The 17,641-nt window shown below is 41.9% G+C and overlaps 2 protein-coding genes and 1 non-coding gene across 9 annotated transcripts in view; 2 read left to right on the top strand and 1 right to left on the bottom strand.

The window, feature by feature from the left end:
* LOC106582460 (disintegrin and metalloproteinase domain-containing protein 23) overlaps positions 1–4,712 on the bottom strand; it is a 53,404-nt gene extending 48,692 nt beyond the window's left edge. For all 4 annotated transcript variants that reach the window (XR_006761235.2, XR_006761236.2, XM_014165597.3 and 1 more), the window contains exons 1-3: positions 4,351–4,712; positions 2,714–2,931; positions 2,100–2,176 (exon numbers count right to left, since the gene is read on the bottom strand). Coding sequence is in view for 2 of the 4 variants with exons in the window: in XM_014165597.3 (XP_014021072.3) it covers positions 2,100–2,176; positions 2,714–2,931; positions 4,351–4,426 (371 nt within the window). In the remaining 2 variants the exon portion in view is untranslated. The remainder of the gene's footprint in view (positions 1–2,099; positions 2,177–2,713; positions 2,932–4,350) is intronic.
* A 1,538-nt stretch (positions 4,713–6,250) lies between these two features.
* LOC106582459 (uncharacterized) lies at positions 6,251–10,041 on the top strand. The gene is made up of 3 exons (XR_014382071.1): positions 6,251–6,703; positions 7,456–7,567; positions 7,810–10,041. It is a non-coding gene; the product is annotated as an uncharacterized LOC106582459 (transcript).
* Positions 10,042–14,894: 4,853 nt separating this feature from the next.
* The window catches only part of LOC106582458 (INO80 complex subunit D), a 45,848-nt gene continuing 43,101 nt past the window's right edge, over positions 14,895–17,641 (top strand). For all 4 annotated transcript variants that reach the window (XM_082967229.1, XM_014165592.3, XM_082967228.1 and 1 more), the window contains exon 1: positions 14,895–15,190. The gene's annotated coding sequence lies outside the window, so the exon portion shown is untranslated. The remainder of the gene's footprint in view (positions 15,191–17,641) is intronic.

Raw genomic sequence — 17,641 nt, 5'->3', positions numbered from 1 at the left:
ATGCTGAAAATATGTTCTCCAGGTGCAATAGTGACAGGTAGCAGTGAGCAGGGGGTAGAAGTTGTGCCCATTGGAGGGTTGCAGACCTATCTATATTTAGATCAGCACTGTCGCAGCTACAACAGTGAACACAATTCATCCTACCCATAGACACAGACAACAAAAAACATGCGCCAAAGTAAGCTCACTCACAAACAATGAAGAACAACATAGAATCTGGTCACAAAGCACAGCTTCTCTTCACTTCTGCAGATCGACGTAGGTAGTCATTTAGCAGACGTTCTTATCCAGAGCGACTTACAGGAGCAATTAGAGTTAAGTGCCTTGCTCAAGGGCACATCAACAGATTTTTTTTTAACTAGTCGGCTCAGGGATCCGAACCAGCGACCTTTTGGTTACTGGCCCAACGCTCTTAACAGCTAGGCTACCTGCTGCCCCGCCGCCCAGGTCGTTGTCTAATTATCATCTGATTAAAAAAACAACTTGTGTTCTTGCATAAACCCTATTATTCAAAGCCTGTTGTGCAATTGTGAGTGTTGGGACTGAGAGTAACAGCAAAACTAGTTTGTGTTGTGAGGACCGGAGATGGTTAAGTTCTCAGGTCAGGGACAGGACACCAACCCCTCATGTCGCAACATGCTTCATGCTGTAGTTTACTGTGTGTGTGTGTGTGTGTGTGTGTGTGTGTGTGTGTGTGTGTGTGTGTGTGTGTGTGTGTGTGTGTGTGGGAGGGCCAGGTGCTAATCTATACACCAAGCTACATGGTTCTAGATTACATGGCTATAAACTACCACAATCCCTACTCCCTCTGACAGTGATTAAGGCATAGTGGACCCATGGTCAAACGTCCCCAAACAGAGTGCCAACATCTGGCCCCTGGCAATCAGGAACATCAACCCTCTTCCTCTGACAGCATTGGTCCATATGACCACTTCCCCCATCTCTACTGCCATCCTTCACATGGTCATCAGACCACACCACCTTCACATGGTCATCAGACCACACCACCTTCACATGGTCATCAGACCACGCCACCTTCAGTAGTCGATGTCTACCATGAGTCTCCATGCTTCCCCATTCCTCTATTCACTTGAAAAGACAATGCATTTGCCATGCTCATTCTATAAGTGTTCATTTAGCTTGTTATAGTCAGCCCACACCATAATGTATGTTCACGGTCATAGTAGCTAATGTTGATCATGTGACAGTGCTGAGAAGGCTGATGGTGGTCACAATATGGAGTCTACCAGTGATGAGACAAACAGGCAGTCTCTCTCTCTCAAGATGACCTGTTCAATTGCCATAGCATACCCCATTATCTACGTGAGGCCCTGCATGAATCATTCACATGAGGCGGCAGGTAGCCTGGCGGATAAGGAGAGTTGGGCCAGTAACTGAAAGGTTGCTTGATCGAATCCCCGAGCTGACAAGGTAAAAATCTGTCGTTCTGCCCCTGTGCAAGGCAGTTAACCCACTGTTCCTTGGGCGTGGTGGATGTTGATTAAGGCAGCCCTCCGCATCTCTCTGATTCAGAGGGGTTGGGTTAAATGTGGAAGACACATTTCAGTTGAATACATTCAGTTGTACAACTGATTAGGTATCTTCCTTTAATACACCTAATTACAAGTGAAAAAATCACATAGAACTCCCAGGAATCATGGGGCCTGTCACTTTTGATTTAAAGATGTCCCACTCAGCCCAATATGGTGTTCTCCGTATCAATGAGTATAGCCTGTCAGCCATGCATAATGTGTCTACTGTTGTAACCATGACCTGGACAACAGAAGCTGTCAGCTAGCCTGTCAGCCATAATGTGTCTACTGTTGTAACCATGACCTGGACAACAGAAGCTGTAGTTGGATGTGTTCCACACACTGGTTCAAAATGGAAGACTGCTCAGAAAATGACTCCTTAAGTTCATATAAAAAGACCTCTCTGCTGTAAAACATGAAAAACCAAGAGCAGGGCAACACCCAAATTCCCATATTCATCACTGTTAGTAAATCCCCATGCCTATTTCATAAGCTAACATATCCGCCTGCTGTCCAAACTGTATTGAGTAAGAACAGTGAGGTTTAAGGTAGATAAAAAGCTCTTACTTGTTTAACGTTAGGTCCAATACAAATCTGGAGCCAAAGGCCTCTAACTGGAAACTGGCTTGGGCAAGATGGACTGCCTGTGGAACAGACAGAATGTTAAACACATCCCTGTGAAAACACAGGTCACTGTGTTCACTTCTTATCAGGCTGTTTTCCTTTCTACGTGTAGCTATACTGGAAGAATGATCACCCTTGATAATGGTAATGGTAAGAGTAGATATAGCGCTATACAAATTAAATGTATTATTATTATTATTATTATTATTATTAGTTAATAACCATACAATTAGAATCTTATAGCCATGGGTATTACATTGAGAAATTGCAACTGTAATAATGACTGTAAGGAATGGCATGCCAACTTCACTGCCAATCCAAGTTAAGTAAGTCCCTTGCATATCAAGTAAAATAGTTAATCACCCTCACAATGCTCTCATTGATGATTCCGTCTAGACTATCATTTCAATCAAAGTATACCCATTCATCCGTTTACTTTATCCAGTGTGCCAACATGGACAAGTGTACGTCCATTGACAAGTATAATCTCACTGCAACTCTGAGGCTGTAATAGGATGACCATCCCATATGCATATTAGTCTGGTATGTTGTCATACCTGGTCATGACCCTCTGTGACCTGGTTCCTAGTCCGGGTGTCCAGGTCATGGTAAGTGCTCTCTGAGTCCTCCTTCAGGTAATAGATGAGCCGAGAAGGGTAGGTGATCACATGCTCAGCCGCACGGTGACTTGTGTTGTCTGTGGCCGCTGCTGCAGTTGCCTCTCGCTCCAACAATAATGGTTCTGCGTCCCTCTCCACCACCTCATTCTCTCCTCCTTGAGAAAGTGCAGAAGAGGAAATACCCCACCACCACACGAGCATGTGACAGTCAGTTGGCACTCTGCATAGCCCCCACATATGGAAGCCTGTCAATCATAATCTAATAATGTTAAACATTGCTGCTACTGCAGGAATTGCTCATGACTTCCCCATTCCTCCTGGATACAGAGGAGAGAGACTAAAGTACATATTGCTGTATAATGTTGTGTATTCAGACCATTTGAGTATAGCAGGTTATGGCAGTAAACTATGACATAACATTTTCAAAATCTACCTAACAATTATACCCGGGGATTCCCATAAAAATGCTATGCTTACAATGAAATACACAATTATAAAAACTCAAAATAATGTGCAATTCAATTACATAAAACTCTAGTTGACTTCAACAAAAAGAAACAGATCAATTGAATATGACAGACTGGGTAGACTACTTTATGTTTTGTTGAATATTATTCTACTATTGGAAATAGCACAGTTCAATTCATAATATAAGCGCCTTGATAAGGTCAATGCTGGGAAATAATGTCTCAAAGATCAGCAGTTTATAAAGGTGTTCTGATCTTCGTTGAGGTACTAATAATGTCGTGGGAAATATTCAGTCAATAATATTTCTCAAATACCGGAGCCTGTGAGTTCAAATAGACTTTATTACAATATAATAAAAGCCAAGCTGGTTCATGAAAACAACTGCCTGTTCAACCTCGGCACACAATCATTTGTCCTCTTTACATCACACTCATAGTAACTTCTCTTCATGACTCATCCCCTCTGGCATTTAGTCCCCATTATCTTATTGCCTTGCACTGATTTGAGTTTGGTTTCATATTAGGGCATGGAATCATTAGAACCATAGCAATAGTTCAAAAATAAACAGACATGTCATCCTGCTAACTCCTCCCAAATGAACACTCATGTTCTGGAAAAGTCCCAATGGGCGTAACCATAGGAACATTTAGATATTAGGCCATAGCACTGGTACAGAAATAAAAAGTAATGTTCACTCCCCAGACAGGTACATGTCTAATGGTGTCTAATGACCCAGAGCACATATAGAGTGCACTATTCTTGCTGGCTCCTCTGAAATGAGCACACACGTTCTGGAAAATACCCAATAATAACTGGACAAAATGGTAGGCCTAGAGTTAAAAGGAGTTAATGTCAAACATTCCTCACAAGTTAATTTAGATATATTTCATGTTCATAACCTGAACAAAAAAGATACTTAGCCCACTCTCTCCACGTCACTTAAAAAGACTTGTCCTCCGGACCAGACACTTCCGTCACAAATTAGAAACAGCACAGCGAGAAAAACGAACATATCTATCAGATAATGACACAAAGGAGCATGCAAGTTACTAGATGTTCCTGATACCGTTCTGACTGGGCTAAGAACATGCAAGTAGACTACATACCGATTGATGCTATGGATGAATGGAGCCCGGATGCAAGGATGCTCACGAGCAAATTTGCTAGAAATATCAAATGCATGATTCATATTTGATATTTTAAAATATATGTATATCAACACGTCAACGCAGTAATTATCTTCCGGCCCGTTATAGCGGGGGAGATGTCGTTTACGGGAAATTCTTCATGTATCCAGTCACCGGGGGAGAGGACTCCTGCAGCATCGGGCGCGGGGCGAATGGAAGGCGATGGCCAGCCACTTGAAATCAACCAGCAGACTCTATGCTGCATCCGCGCAAGTGCGGTGTTTTTAACAATTCAATATAAATCCACGCTTTGCCCGCGCGCACATAGCACAGGCTCGTGCACAAGCTTTAAAAGTACAAGCAAGTGCTTTTTTCACAGGGAAGATATCCCCGCATCCCAGAGATCATCTGCTTGAACTGCTTCCCATCCCTACTGCATTCATGTATTGTAGTGTTTAATGTCATGTCTACTCTGTCTATCCACTGTATTTTACATAGACAAAATAAATAGTGAGCAGTTTTGTGTTATGGTGGGTAGGCTAATGTGTATGGCCTACGTATTTTACAGACGGATTATTAATATTTTACTGTATTCTGCTCCACAGTGCCCATCTCTGTCTAATCTCACAGTGATAAACATCATAACAGCTGAATAGCTATTTTGATGGGAATTATTTGTATTGTTTTGTCGATCATCGTGGCCTTCCCTTAAACATGGTAAGGGTGTTCATTAAAATGCAACAAAATGTGTGGGATTTTGTTAACTGATCAAAGTCTAGACTAAATGGTCTACGATCTGTCTTGGGAAATTGTGTGATACAGATTCCCACACAGACAGATCCTATACGATCAGAGCTAGTAGGAGAGTATATCTGTTGCGCTAATGCTATAGTTCAAAGGACACAATCAATGTCGATGATTGCCTGCATGTCTATGTTTTAAATATTTGATAAAGCTTTGCATAAAACACGTGGCACCGTCAGATTTCATGTCCACAGCGCTTTTAAACAGTCAAGGAAATGCTCACAGGAGGCAGTATTTCAATCATGTTTTTAAGACAGCGCCCAGCAAGTCCAGTTCAAATAATGTATGGGTCCAACAATTTCACACACACACACACACACACACACACACACACACACACACACACACACACACACACACACACACACACACACACACACACACACACACACACACACACACACACACACACACCACATCCTATCATGAGGCGGCAGGTAGTCTAGCGGGTAAGAGATTTTTTAGACCAGTAACCGAAAGGTCGCTGGTTTGAATCCTAACCCGTCGATGTGCCCTTGAGCAAGGCACTTAACCCTAGTTGCTCTGGATAAGAGTGTCTGCTAAATTACTAAAATGTAAATAGTCCTGCAGGATATGACAGCTCCTCACTCAGGGCTAAATGGGTCTGCAGTGAGATGGTCGCTTGGCAGAGATAAGAGAAAAGCCTGTTTTGTTATCTCACGACGCCAAGACGGGGTAATACGTGAGCAGTGCTCCAACTAAAGGACATCACTTGGAGATTTAATTTGCACCAACGGATTTTTTTTTAGCTTCATCAATCAATCAAACAACAACTTTGGAATGCTGAGGATTTTAATTTGGTAACTTATACTTGACATCAAATCGAAAATCTGAACAAGATGATAAGGAGTGATTGTAAAACAACCAAATAATGCAATTTCTGTGTTCGTGATGACCAGGGTTACTTACCGGACTCTAGAATGATTTAGACTCGGTATATTGAGCTTCTGTATGATGTGCTACACTACAGTAAATCATATTGGTTGGTTAGACTGTATAAATGTTATATTGTAGGCTGGTGCTTAGAACTTCTGAGATTTGATTGCCAGTGGTCAACCAGTCGGGAGATCCGTCCTGGACTGTTCTATAAATCATGCGATCTTTTTTTGACAGACTACAAGTATAACGATTATACAATCTTACACAAGGCATTCCTTCCTTTACCCCAGTACTCCTCATTCTTATACAGCGCAAGTGACGCGTCAGTGGACGCGCCTACTGGACGACAACACAACTCCTCCAATATGTATTACGGCGTAACGGGTTTATGCACAGCACAGACTAACGAAGATACCCGAACAGGAACAATACCCCAACTCCAGTGATAAAATAGGGATGGAGTTTGGAATTTCAATGAAATATATCACTGAATGAGACAAATTGTAAAGTATTGGCAGTTGCTATAGCCTAACTACGTTAACGCCGTTGAACTTCTGAACGTTTTTATTTTGACTGATTCCGACTCTGAGAGGATTGGCAGGACATAGTAACTTTTAGCGACTGGAAGGTATGTATGTATATATATACATATACATATATATATATATATAGGCTACTGTATAAGTAGACTAGGCTCTCGTGGCTGTTGGATAACGCATAGGAAAATGGACAGCATCTGCAAAATATCAGATTTAGTTTTTTTCTGATCAATCAGTGTTATCTGTATTTCATAGAATACGCCCAGCTCACGCATGTCTATGTTAGTAATAGTTTCATAGCTCACATACTTGTATCATGTGGCAAATTATTTTAAAACAAAATACATGTTTATTAGGCCTGCAGTTAAATGGAAGATTATGTGGTACGGGTTTTGAAGGGTTTCTACTGTTGCCGTCAGTTTATATCTGACTATAGACCTTCAAGGCCCAAGTTAGAGGAACTGAGACTGAAGAGACTGTGTTTTCCACATTTGTGTAGGTTGGAGGTTTCCTGTGTTTTAAAGGTCCCAAGTTTATGTTAATTCCCAGAAGAAACAGACAAGCAGGGTGATTTCCTGATTTAGTGTGTGTGTGTGTGTGTGTGTGTGTGTGTGAAGGGTGTGTGTGTGTGTGTGTGTGTGTGTGAAGGGTGTGTGTGCGTGCGTGTGTGTGTGTGTGTGTGTGTGAAGGGTGTGTGTGCGTGCGTGTGTGTGTGTGTGTGTGTGTGTGTGTGTGTGTGTGTGTGTGTGTGTGTGTGTGTGTGTGTGGTGTGTGTGAAGGGTGTGGGCACTCCACATCCCCTCTTTTTCTAGTTGGCTTACTAATGATGACACTCTTCCAGGAAAAGGACCAACCCAGCTGTATTTTACAATCTCTGCTTTAAAACATCTGGAGGAACTGTGACCTGGATAATTACAAGGACATTTGTGTCAAAGAAGTGCAAGGGCATTCAGGTGAAGAATCTATGATATCAAAACATTATGGGCTATTATGACATAACAGTAGGCTATGTGTTGACAGAAAGTCTGGTAACATATATTAAGTTCTTATACTCGTGCGGTTACACAGTAATTAACAACATTGTGTTAAAATAAGTAATTATTGTTTCTAAACTACACCGGTACCAGAGCAACTTTTACTGAAAAATCCACATATTTAAAGGATGTATCTTATCATTGCTTTCTCATTCTTGCAGGACCTCGGCTTACAAATGGTAGGTAGTGTTGCAGCAATGGAAGAATCCATGGAGGACTATGGCAATTACACCTACGATTACCTGGACTATGGAGACTTCGAAGAAGAAAAAGTCCAAGATGGATACTCCCAAAAGGAGGCTATGCACATCATATCAGTAGTCATGTATAGTATTTCCTTCGTGCTCGGTGTCATGGGAAATGGAATAGTCATATGGGTGATGGCATTTCAAAGCAAACGGACAGTGAACAGTGTATGGTTGCTGAACATGGCCATCGCAGATTTTGTGTTTGTGCTCTTTTTACCGTTCTCTATCGACTACGTTCTTCGAGACTTCCACTGGTCCTTTGGGCTGGTCATGTGTAAGATAAACTCGTTTGTGTCTGTGATGAACATGTATGCCAGTGTGCTCTTTCTCACAATGCTCAGTCTAGACAGGTATGTCTCATTGATCCACCTTAGCTGGTGTCAGAGGTGTCGCAGTGTATGGCGAGCCTGGATCGTATGTGGCTGTGTGTGGGGGGTGTCTGTTCTACTGAGCCTCCCTACCCTGATATTCCGTGACACTGTGAGTTATCGTGACCGGGTGATGTGCTTCAACAACTTCAATGTCCAGGACAGACATATAGCTGCTGTGAGACACATTACATTGGTGGTCGTCCGTACTGCAGTGGGATTCCTACTGCCCTTCAGTGCCGTCTGTGTGACTGGAATTCTCCTGGCAATCAAAGTCCACCAGTCTGACAATTCTGTGTCCCTGTCTAGCTTTTCTAAGACAGTTTCAGCTGTCATTCTGGCCTTCTTTTTGTGCTGGGCACCATTCCATACCTTTAGTTTAATGGAGCTTTCCTTCCACTCATCACTGTACCTACATGCTGTTCTGAAGACAGGCTTTCCTCTTGCTACTAGCTTAGCCTATTTCAACAGCTGCGTCAACCCCTTCATCTACATGCTGGTGGGTAAGAAGGTTCGCCAGCTCCTGAAACGCTCGTGTCTGGACATCACAAAGAGTTCTCTGCGGGAGCTCAACCAGTCCATCTCTGTAACTGAATCAGTGACTGTAGCAGACATAAGACCTCCATACATCAGTTCACCACAGGATCCCACAGAATCATCAACTGTTTGATTATACTGACCTAATCCCACAGTTACCTATAGCAGAAACCAGCAGAAACTGTTATTTGACCTAAAAGAACCAGCCTGACCATTATTTTAGTCCAAATGTGACTTATTTTATATTTTACTTTAGTGTAACATTTGTGCTAGTTGTTTGAGTTGGATACTTCCAAGTAGCAATTACTTTGAGTGCCAACATCTGTTTGAGTGCCCTCATAGGAAAACTTGAGTAAAGACGTGCGCTGAAAGAATAACTTGCACAGGAGAAAAGAGGCAACTTTAATGATTTAAAAAATAAGTATCTGATCCTATTTACCCCGAAGACAAATAGGAAAGGGGGCCACCCTTCCCCACTGTCTCTGGAACAGGCTGTCTCTGGAACAGACTGTCTCTGGAACAGGCTGGATCTGGAACAGGCTGTCTCTGGAACAGGCTGTCTCTGTCTCTGGAACAGGCTGTCTCTGGAACAGGCTGTCTCTGGAACAGGCTGTCTCTGGAACAGGCTGTCTCTGTCTCTGGAACAGGCTGTCTCTGGAACAGGCTGTCTCTGGAACAGGCTGTCTCTGGAACAGGCTGTCTCTGTCTCTGGAACAGGCTGTCTCTGGAACAGGCTGTCTCTGTCTCTGGAACAGGCTGTCTCTGTCTCTGGAACAGGCTGTCTCTGGAACAGGCTGTCTCTGGAACAGGCTGTCTCTGGAACAGGCTGTCTCTGGAATAGGAATGATTAGAAGCAGATCTACCATTTTCATAAACACTTTGTATTTAGATTTCGGTCATCAAACAAATCCAAGTTTAACCCTGATGGGAATTTAGTCCTTCTCTTTACGTTGAAAAGTTTTCCATTACAAGTTGATTTGTTGTTGTAGTGTACTCTGTTATTATATGGCTGCTGTACACATGAGACAAATTCTATTAGGCCGTTATTTTTATTTTCTAATTATATTAAGCGTATAAATTAATCTCAATGTTTACATTACATTTTCCAATAGTGTTCACATTGTCAATCACTGTGTGGGATTTCTTTTGTGGGAATTTGAAATATATGAGGGAAATTTGGCATGCAATTGATTTGTTAATTATAATATACTTGAGTCAAAGGAATAAACAATGAATCCAGTCCCTTCTGTGTATTGGTAGTGGGTTTTAATATGTATTCCTTCTGTGTATTGGTAGTGGGTTTTAATATGTATTCCTTCTGTGTATTGGTAGTGGGTTTTAATATGTATTCCTTCTGTGTATTGGTAGTGGGTTTTAATATGTATTCCTTCTCTGTATTGGTAGTGGGTTTTAATATGTATTCCTTCTGTGTTATACAGACGCAGTGCCAGAAGTGTCGCTATATGGTGTGGTTCTCAATCTAACAGGACCAACGGTATATTGCCTGTAACCTCAATTATGGTTACAATACCCTGTAGATGGAATAAAAATACTACACGCATAGTTGATGAAAGCAGGAAACACAAGACCTGAGTACCTAACACCTATTCACGTGTAGCTAGAGAGAGTGTTGCCGCTCTCCACATGTGCATTTCCAATAAAGGTGTTTCACTGTACTTGTGCACGTGACAATAAAACTTGGAACAGTACCTCACTTAGTCCTAACTGCTGGCTTCCTGAAGTTCAGTCCAGTTGTTTACAATGTAAATGCAGCTATTTCCTGTTATTGCCAAAACCCCCTTAGCAAACAAACCCAGATGAGTTGAGTTTGGTTGAGTGAAGTCCACATCTGGGACCATGGCCTCAAAGAACATCAACTGTATCATTGTTGTATTAATTAACCCCATTTCTTCCGTCAATATTGTCACGCCTGCCCCCTGCTCCCAATCTCTGCGCTCAAGAGTGCCAGGCGGCCCATCATTACGCACACCTGTCACCATCGTTATGCGCATCAGCGCTTCATTGGACTCACCTGGACTCCATCACTTATTGATTGCCTCCCCTATATCTGTCTATTCCTCAGTTTCATCCCCGTGTCAGCATTAATGTTGTTTTGTTACCACTGTCCAGACGCTGTCCTTGATTAGTGTCATGTCGGTTATTTATAAAATATTCACTCCCTGTACTTGCTTCTCGTCTCCAAGTGTCTGTCCTCACAAATATATTGATACAACGCTTGGAAAAGTGGGCTATTGTCACGGTTGTCGTAAGGAGAAGCGGACCAAAGTGCAGCATGTGTGTCGTTCCACATTTTATTTACACTGTGAAACTATGCGATACATAAACATAAACTAAAGAACAAAACAACAAACCGTGACGCAGAGGTGAAACATACACTACTCAAAAACAATCTCCCACAAACCCAGGTGGAAAAAAACCCTACTTAAGTATGATCTCCAATTAGAGACAACGAGGACCGGCTGCCTCTAATTGGAGATCATCCCAATCAAAACCCCAACATAGAAATACAAAACTAGAACCTGAATACATAGAAATAGAAGACATAGGAAAAAAACCTGTCACACCCTGACCTACTCTACCATAGAAAATAACATCTTTCTATGGTCAGGACGTGACAGCTATTGACATTTGATTCAGATTAATTTAACTGGCAAATGGATGGGGTTGTTTAAAAATAATTTGGAATGAATGAAACCAGATTAGTGTTTTTGGACATTTAATCTGAGATTTCGGCACAACTTGAATTGAATAGAGATAGGAATGAAAATCAATTGCATCTCAGGGAAAGCAAAAACATTCTGCATGTCATTGATGGAAATGAATTGCTCAGCCAGTGAGAATATCTGAAATTCTCTCACATGACATGCAAAGAAATTACCAGTAGACTAATTTACAGATTAAAAAAACGATTGTTGAGTAGTTGTGTTTAATTAAAAATACTAACATGTTTATTGTTGAGTAGTTGTGTTTAATTAAAAATACACAAATATTTATTGTTGAGTAGTTGTGTTTAATTAAAAATACTAACATGTTTATTGTTGACTAGCTATATTCACTATTGGTAGATAATGCATTCATAGAGATATGGCAATTTATTGATTAGATAGCAGTGTTGAGGAGTAGTAAACTACATGTACACTACCGTTCAAAAGTTTGGGCTCAGTTAGAAATGTCATTGTTTTCCATGAAAACATACATGAAATGAGTTGCAAAATGAATAGGAAATAGGGTCAAGCCGTTGACAAGGTTATACAGTTGAAGTGGGAAGTTTACATACACCTTAGCCAAATACATTTAAACTCTGTTTATCACAATTCCTGACCTTTCATCCTAGTAAAAATTCCCTCTCTTAGGTCAGTTAGGATCACCACTTTATTTTAAGAATGTGAAATGTCAGAATAATAGTAGAGAGAATTATTTATTTCAGCTATTATTTCTTTCATCACATTCCCAGTGGGTCAGAAGTTTACATACACTCAATTAGTATTTGGTAGCATTGCCTTTAAATGATTTAACTTGGGTCAAACGTTTTAGGTAGCCTTCCACAAGCTTTCCACAATAAGTTGGGTGAATTTTGGCCCATTCCTCCTTACAGAGCTGGTGTAACTGAGTCAGGTTTGTAGGCCTCCTTGCTCACACACGCTTTTTCAGTTCTGCTCACAAATTTTCTATGGGATTGAGGTCAGGGCTTTGTGATGGCCACTCCAATACCTTGACTTTGTCCTTAAGCCATTTTGCCACAACTTTGGAAGTATGCTTGGGGTCATTATCCATTTGGAAGACCCATTTGCGACCAAGCTTTAACTTCCTGACTGATGTCTTGAGATGTTGCTTCAATATATCCACATAGTTTTCCTACCTCATGATGCCATCTATTTTGTGAAGTGCACCAGTCTCTCCTGAAGCAAAGCACCGCCACAACATGATGCTGCCACCCCCGTGCTTCACGGTTGCGATGGTGTTCTTTTGGCTTGCAAGCCTCCCCCTTTTTCCTCCAAACATAACGATGGTCATTATGGCCAAACAGTTCTATTTTTGTTTCATCAGACCAGAGGACATTTCTTCAAAAAGTAAAATCTTTGTCCCCATCTGCAGTTGCAAATCGTAGTCTGGCTTTTTTATGGCGGTTTTGGAGCAGTGGCATCTTCCTTGCTGAGCGGACTTTCAGGTTATGTCGATATAGGACTCATTTTACTGTGGACATAGATACCTTTGTACCTGTTTCCTCCAGCATCTTCACAAGGTCCTTTGCTGTTGTTCTGGGATTGATTTGCACTTTTGCACCACACAGCAAAAATCTCTAGGAGACAGAACGCGCCTCCTTCCTGAGCGGTATGGCGGCTGCGTGGTCCCATGGTGTTTATACTTTTGTTTGTACATATGAACGTGGTACCTTCAGGTGTTTGGAAATTGCTCCCAAGGATGAACCAGACTTGTGGAGGTCTTGGCTGATTTATTTAGATTTTTCCATGATGTCAAGCAAAGAGGCCCTGAAGGTAGGCCTTGAAATGCATCCACAGAAACACCTCCAATTGACTCAAATTATGTCAATTAGCCTATCAGAAGCTTCTAAAGCCATGACATCCTTTTCTGGAATTTTCCAAGCTGTTTAAATGCACAGTCAATTTAGTGTATGTAAACTTCTGACCCACTGGAATTGTGATACAGTGAATTATAAGTGAAATAATCTGTCTGTAAACAATTGTTGGAAAAATGACTTGTGTCATGCACAAAGTAGATGTCCTAACCGACTTGCCAAAACTATAGTTTGTTAACAAGACATTTGTGGAGTGGTTGAAAAACTAGTTTTAATGACTCCAACCTAAGTGTATTTAAACTTCCGACTTCAACTGTAAATAATGATTTTTAATTGAAATAACAATTGTGTCCTTCAAACTTTTCTTTCGTCAAAGAATCCTAAATTTGCAGCAATTACAGCCTTGTAGACCTTTGGCATTCCAGTTGTCAATTTGTTGAGGTAATCTGAAGAGATTTCACCCCATGGTTCCTGAAGCACCTCCCACAAGTTGGATTGGTTTGATGGGAGCTTCTTACCATACAGTCACTTTTCCCTTTTCATTCATCTCACGAATGTTCTTCTTTGTGGTCCGAACACCTCAAACTTAAAAAAAAAAAATGTACAGGACAGATGAAACTTAGATTCGTCTGTCCATAACACCTCATTCCAATCTTCCTCTGTCCAGTGTCTGTGTTCTTTTGCCCATCTTAATCTTTTCTTTTTATTGGCCAGTCTGAGATATGGCTTTTTCTTTGCAACTCTGCCTAGAAGGCCAGTATCCCGAAGTCGCCTCTTCACTGTTGCTGAGACTGGTGCTTTGCAGATACTATTTAATGAAGCTGCCAGTTGAGGACTTGTGAGGTGTCTGTTTCTCAAATTAGACAATCTAATGTACTTGTCCTCTTGCTCAGTTGTGCACCGGGGCCTCCCACTCCTCTTTCTATTCTGGTTAGAGACAGTTTGTGCTGTTCTGTGAAGGGAGTAGTACACAGCGTTGTACGAGATCTTCAGTTTCTTGGCAATTTCTCGCATGGAATAGCCTTCATTTCTCAGAACAAGAATAGACTGATGAGTTTCAGAAGAAAGTTCTTTGTTTCTGGCCATTTTGAGCTTGTAATCGAACTCACAAATGCTGATGCTCCAGATACTCAACTTGTCCAAAGAAGGCCAGTTTTATTGCTTCTTTAATCAAAACAACAGTTTTCAGCTGTGCTAACATATTTGCAAAAGGGTTTTCTAATGATCAACCCCCCCCCCCCCCCCCCAAGCTGGGGCCAGTTGTACTGTTAGAGGGGCCAGTTACATTAGACGTTATTGTTGTCATATCGTTTTCTTCACTGCATTGCAGGCATTAGCAGGCAAAATACCATGTTCATAATCATTAGTGTTCCACGTTGCCACTGTCTAATAAGAGAGCAAAAATGTGTTATGTAAAAATTATTTCATACTCCACATTTAGGGGGGGCACAAGGGGGTCCAAAATTGTTGTCACGGGGCACTGACCCCCTCTGCCCCCCCCCAACCGCCCCTGTAAAGAGCACTATTCTTGCGATTTGTAGTCCGACATTTCAGATTTACATATGCAATTTTTCAGGAAGTAGTTTGGATGCAGTGAACTACTTTTTCAAAGTAACTTTAGTAACTTCTTCCAGTGAAAAGTAATTGGTATCTTGGTAAACTATATTTTCAGAGTAGCTTCCCTAACACTGTTAGATAGCAACATTATGTGCTACATTAGGGTACATTATATGGGGATTACCAAATAGTGACGCAGCTGAATAGAGAAAGTGCGCAGTCAGTGGTGATCGTTGAGGTGCCACTACCAAGGCTGGAGTGACATAGGGGCAAGGTAAGGACTCGCTATGACAGCTCTCGTGTGTACATTGCATCTCAAACGTATAAGGGGAATGTGATATTTGAAGATGTTTTAAAACCATCAGAATTGTATATAGTACGGGCACCATAAAGTTTGATGGGTGTAAAAAGATGTATTGGCTGGCTACGTTAGCTAACTCGTTCGCGTAGTCTAGCCAAGGTGGTCATGGGAATGGTCAGGGTGGTCGGGGCTAAAAATGATGCATTGCAAGCTCTTGTTATTTTTGTATAATGTATATGCAACTACGTGGCTTCCGTAGGCAAGTGATTCATGTGTTTTAGCTAACTGTTTACACAATATTTTTATGCCTGCCTAAACTAGGGAGACAGCTAACGTTAGATACCAAAGACAGATGCTTGCTAGTTAGGGGTAAGGCGTTATCCTATAAAGGAAACTAAAGCTAGCCAGCTAGCTATCTTTATACAGTAATGTCAGGTGATGCTGCTTGCCAACATGGGAGTGATTGCATTTTCTAAGTGACAACTTTGTTGATGAAACCAGCTTTTTACTTATTCGCTTAGCTAGCTAGCTGTGCATTATAATATCGTTTTGCGTCTCTCAGGAGTGGCTCACTCTACAGGGGGCGTGGCAGTCACCAACAATGACCGAGGTAAAGAGAGTTTCAGACTGGATATTCGACGATATTCGCCTGTAGTTTTCCTTACGTCAACCAACAGAAGTTAGGGACCATCAACATAGTGACAAATCTAATTGTTCAAATTTCAATAGCTCTTTAACCATTACTCCTAAAACTTTCAAAACTGGTTCTAGCTAACCCGATGGCATAGACACACATTGCACACACTTGTTTTTGTCGATTTACATCTCACACTATTTTAAATGATTTATTTACATTTTTAAATTTCAATAGCTCTTTTGTCATGTGACCTACTGACTCCGAACAAGATTCAGAATGTCCACTCAGTGCCCCTACACATTGCACACCCTGTCCATTTTCATCTCACGTGTTTTTACATACATTTTTCTAACTTTCTCATTTCAAAAGCTCCTTGGTCATGTGATCTACTGGACTCAAACAAGGTTCTGAATGTACACTCAGTGGCCCTACACATTGCACACCCTTCAGTTTGTCCATTTTCATCTCACATGTTTTTACATGAATTTTTCAAAATTTCAATAGCTCCTTGGTCATGTGACCTCGGACTTCAAACAAGGTTCAGAATGTCCACTCAGCGTGCCTACATATTGCACAGCCTTTTAGTTTGTCCATTTTCATCTCACACAATTTTACATGAATTTTCTGTTTTTCAATGTTTATAATTTGAATAGCTCGTTTGTCATGTGACCTACTGACCTCAAACAAGGTTCAGAATGTCCACTGACTACCCTTACATATTGCACACCCTTTAGTTTGTCCATTTTCATCTAACTTGATTTTACATTCATTTTTTGTAAACGTTCTAATTTCAACAGTTCCTTGGTCATGTGACCTACTGACCTCAAACAAGGTTCAGAATGTCCACTGACTAGCCTTCTATATTGCACACCCTTTAGTTTGTCCATTTTCATCTCACACGTTTTTACATTAATTTGCCTGCTCTGCCCTCCTGAAGGACAGTGTCACTCACACACCTATTCACTTGGGCCTTCTCCCTGGGGCCTTCATGATTGCAAGGCAGGCCTCCATTGACCTGGTAACCTCTGAATCCTGGTCTCTAAGCCTACACTCCCTGCCTGCCTGCCTGCCTGCCTGCCCTCTCCCTGGGCCTGAGAGTGTAAAGCTTACTCCCTGGAACTACAGACCTCCAGGCCTCCACACCTACTCTTCCTACCCGGTCAACACCCCTCTTCCTTGGCCTTAGAATATAGCTTACTCCCTGGAATTACTAAAACATCTATAGTCCCGCTGTCAGGAACCACGTGCACCTGGTAACCCGTAACAGGCTCTGTGCATGTGGTAATTCGAAACAGGCTCTGTGCTCCTGGTGACCCGCCCGCTTCTTTCTGCTCACAGACTAAGTCCCCACTCCAACCTCCATGGCTTGAGTGCTGCCCCCGAGTCCGGCCGCCCCGCTCGGACGCGGAGTGCCCCCCGCCTTGATGGAGGCATCATTGTGCACCTGGTAACCTGAAACAAGCTCTGTGCACCTGGTGACCCGCCCAGAGACTAAGTCCCCAACCCAACCTCCACAGCACTGAGTGCTGCCCCAGCCCCTGAGTCACGCCCGGTGGTATCATCAGAGGCTTTTCTGTCTTACAAACTGGACATCAAATGCCTCTACTAACCTTCTGCGGACTTTAACTGTTTTTTTTTTTTACACCCAATCCACATCAAGTGCCAGCGCAATACTTATAGCCTTGAGAACCAATTACCCCTCGCAGTATCTAGCGGCACCATCAACCGGGTGTCGGAAGAAGCAACAGAAAATAATCATCCCCTTTCAATCATTTGCGTGCCCAGTC

Source organism: Salmo salar, chromosome 21, assembly GCF_965601325.2.
Source record: "Salmo salar chromosome 21, fSalSal1, whole genome shotgun sequence".
Taxonomy (NCBI): Eukaryota; Metazoa; Chordata; class Actinopteri; order Salmoniformes; family Salmonidae; genus Salmo; species Salmo salar.
The sequence above is the reverse complement of the archived record's forward strand: the minus strand, read 5'-3'. Positions and strand labels throughout refer to the sequence as shown.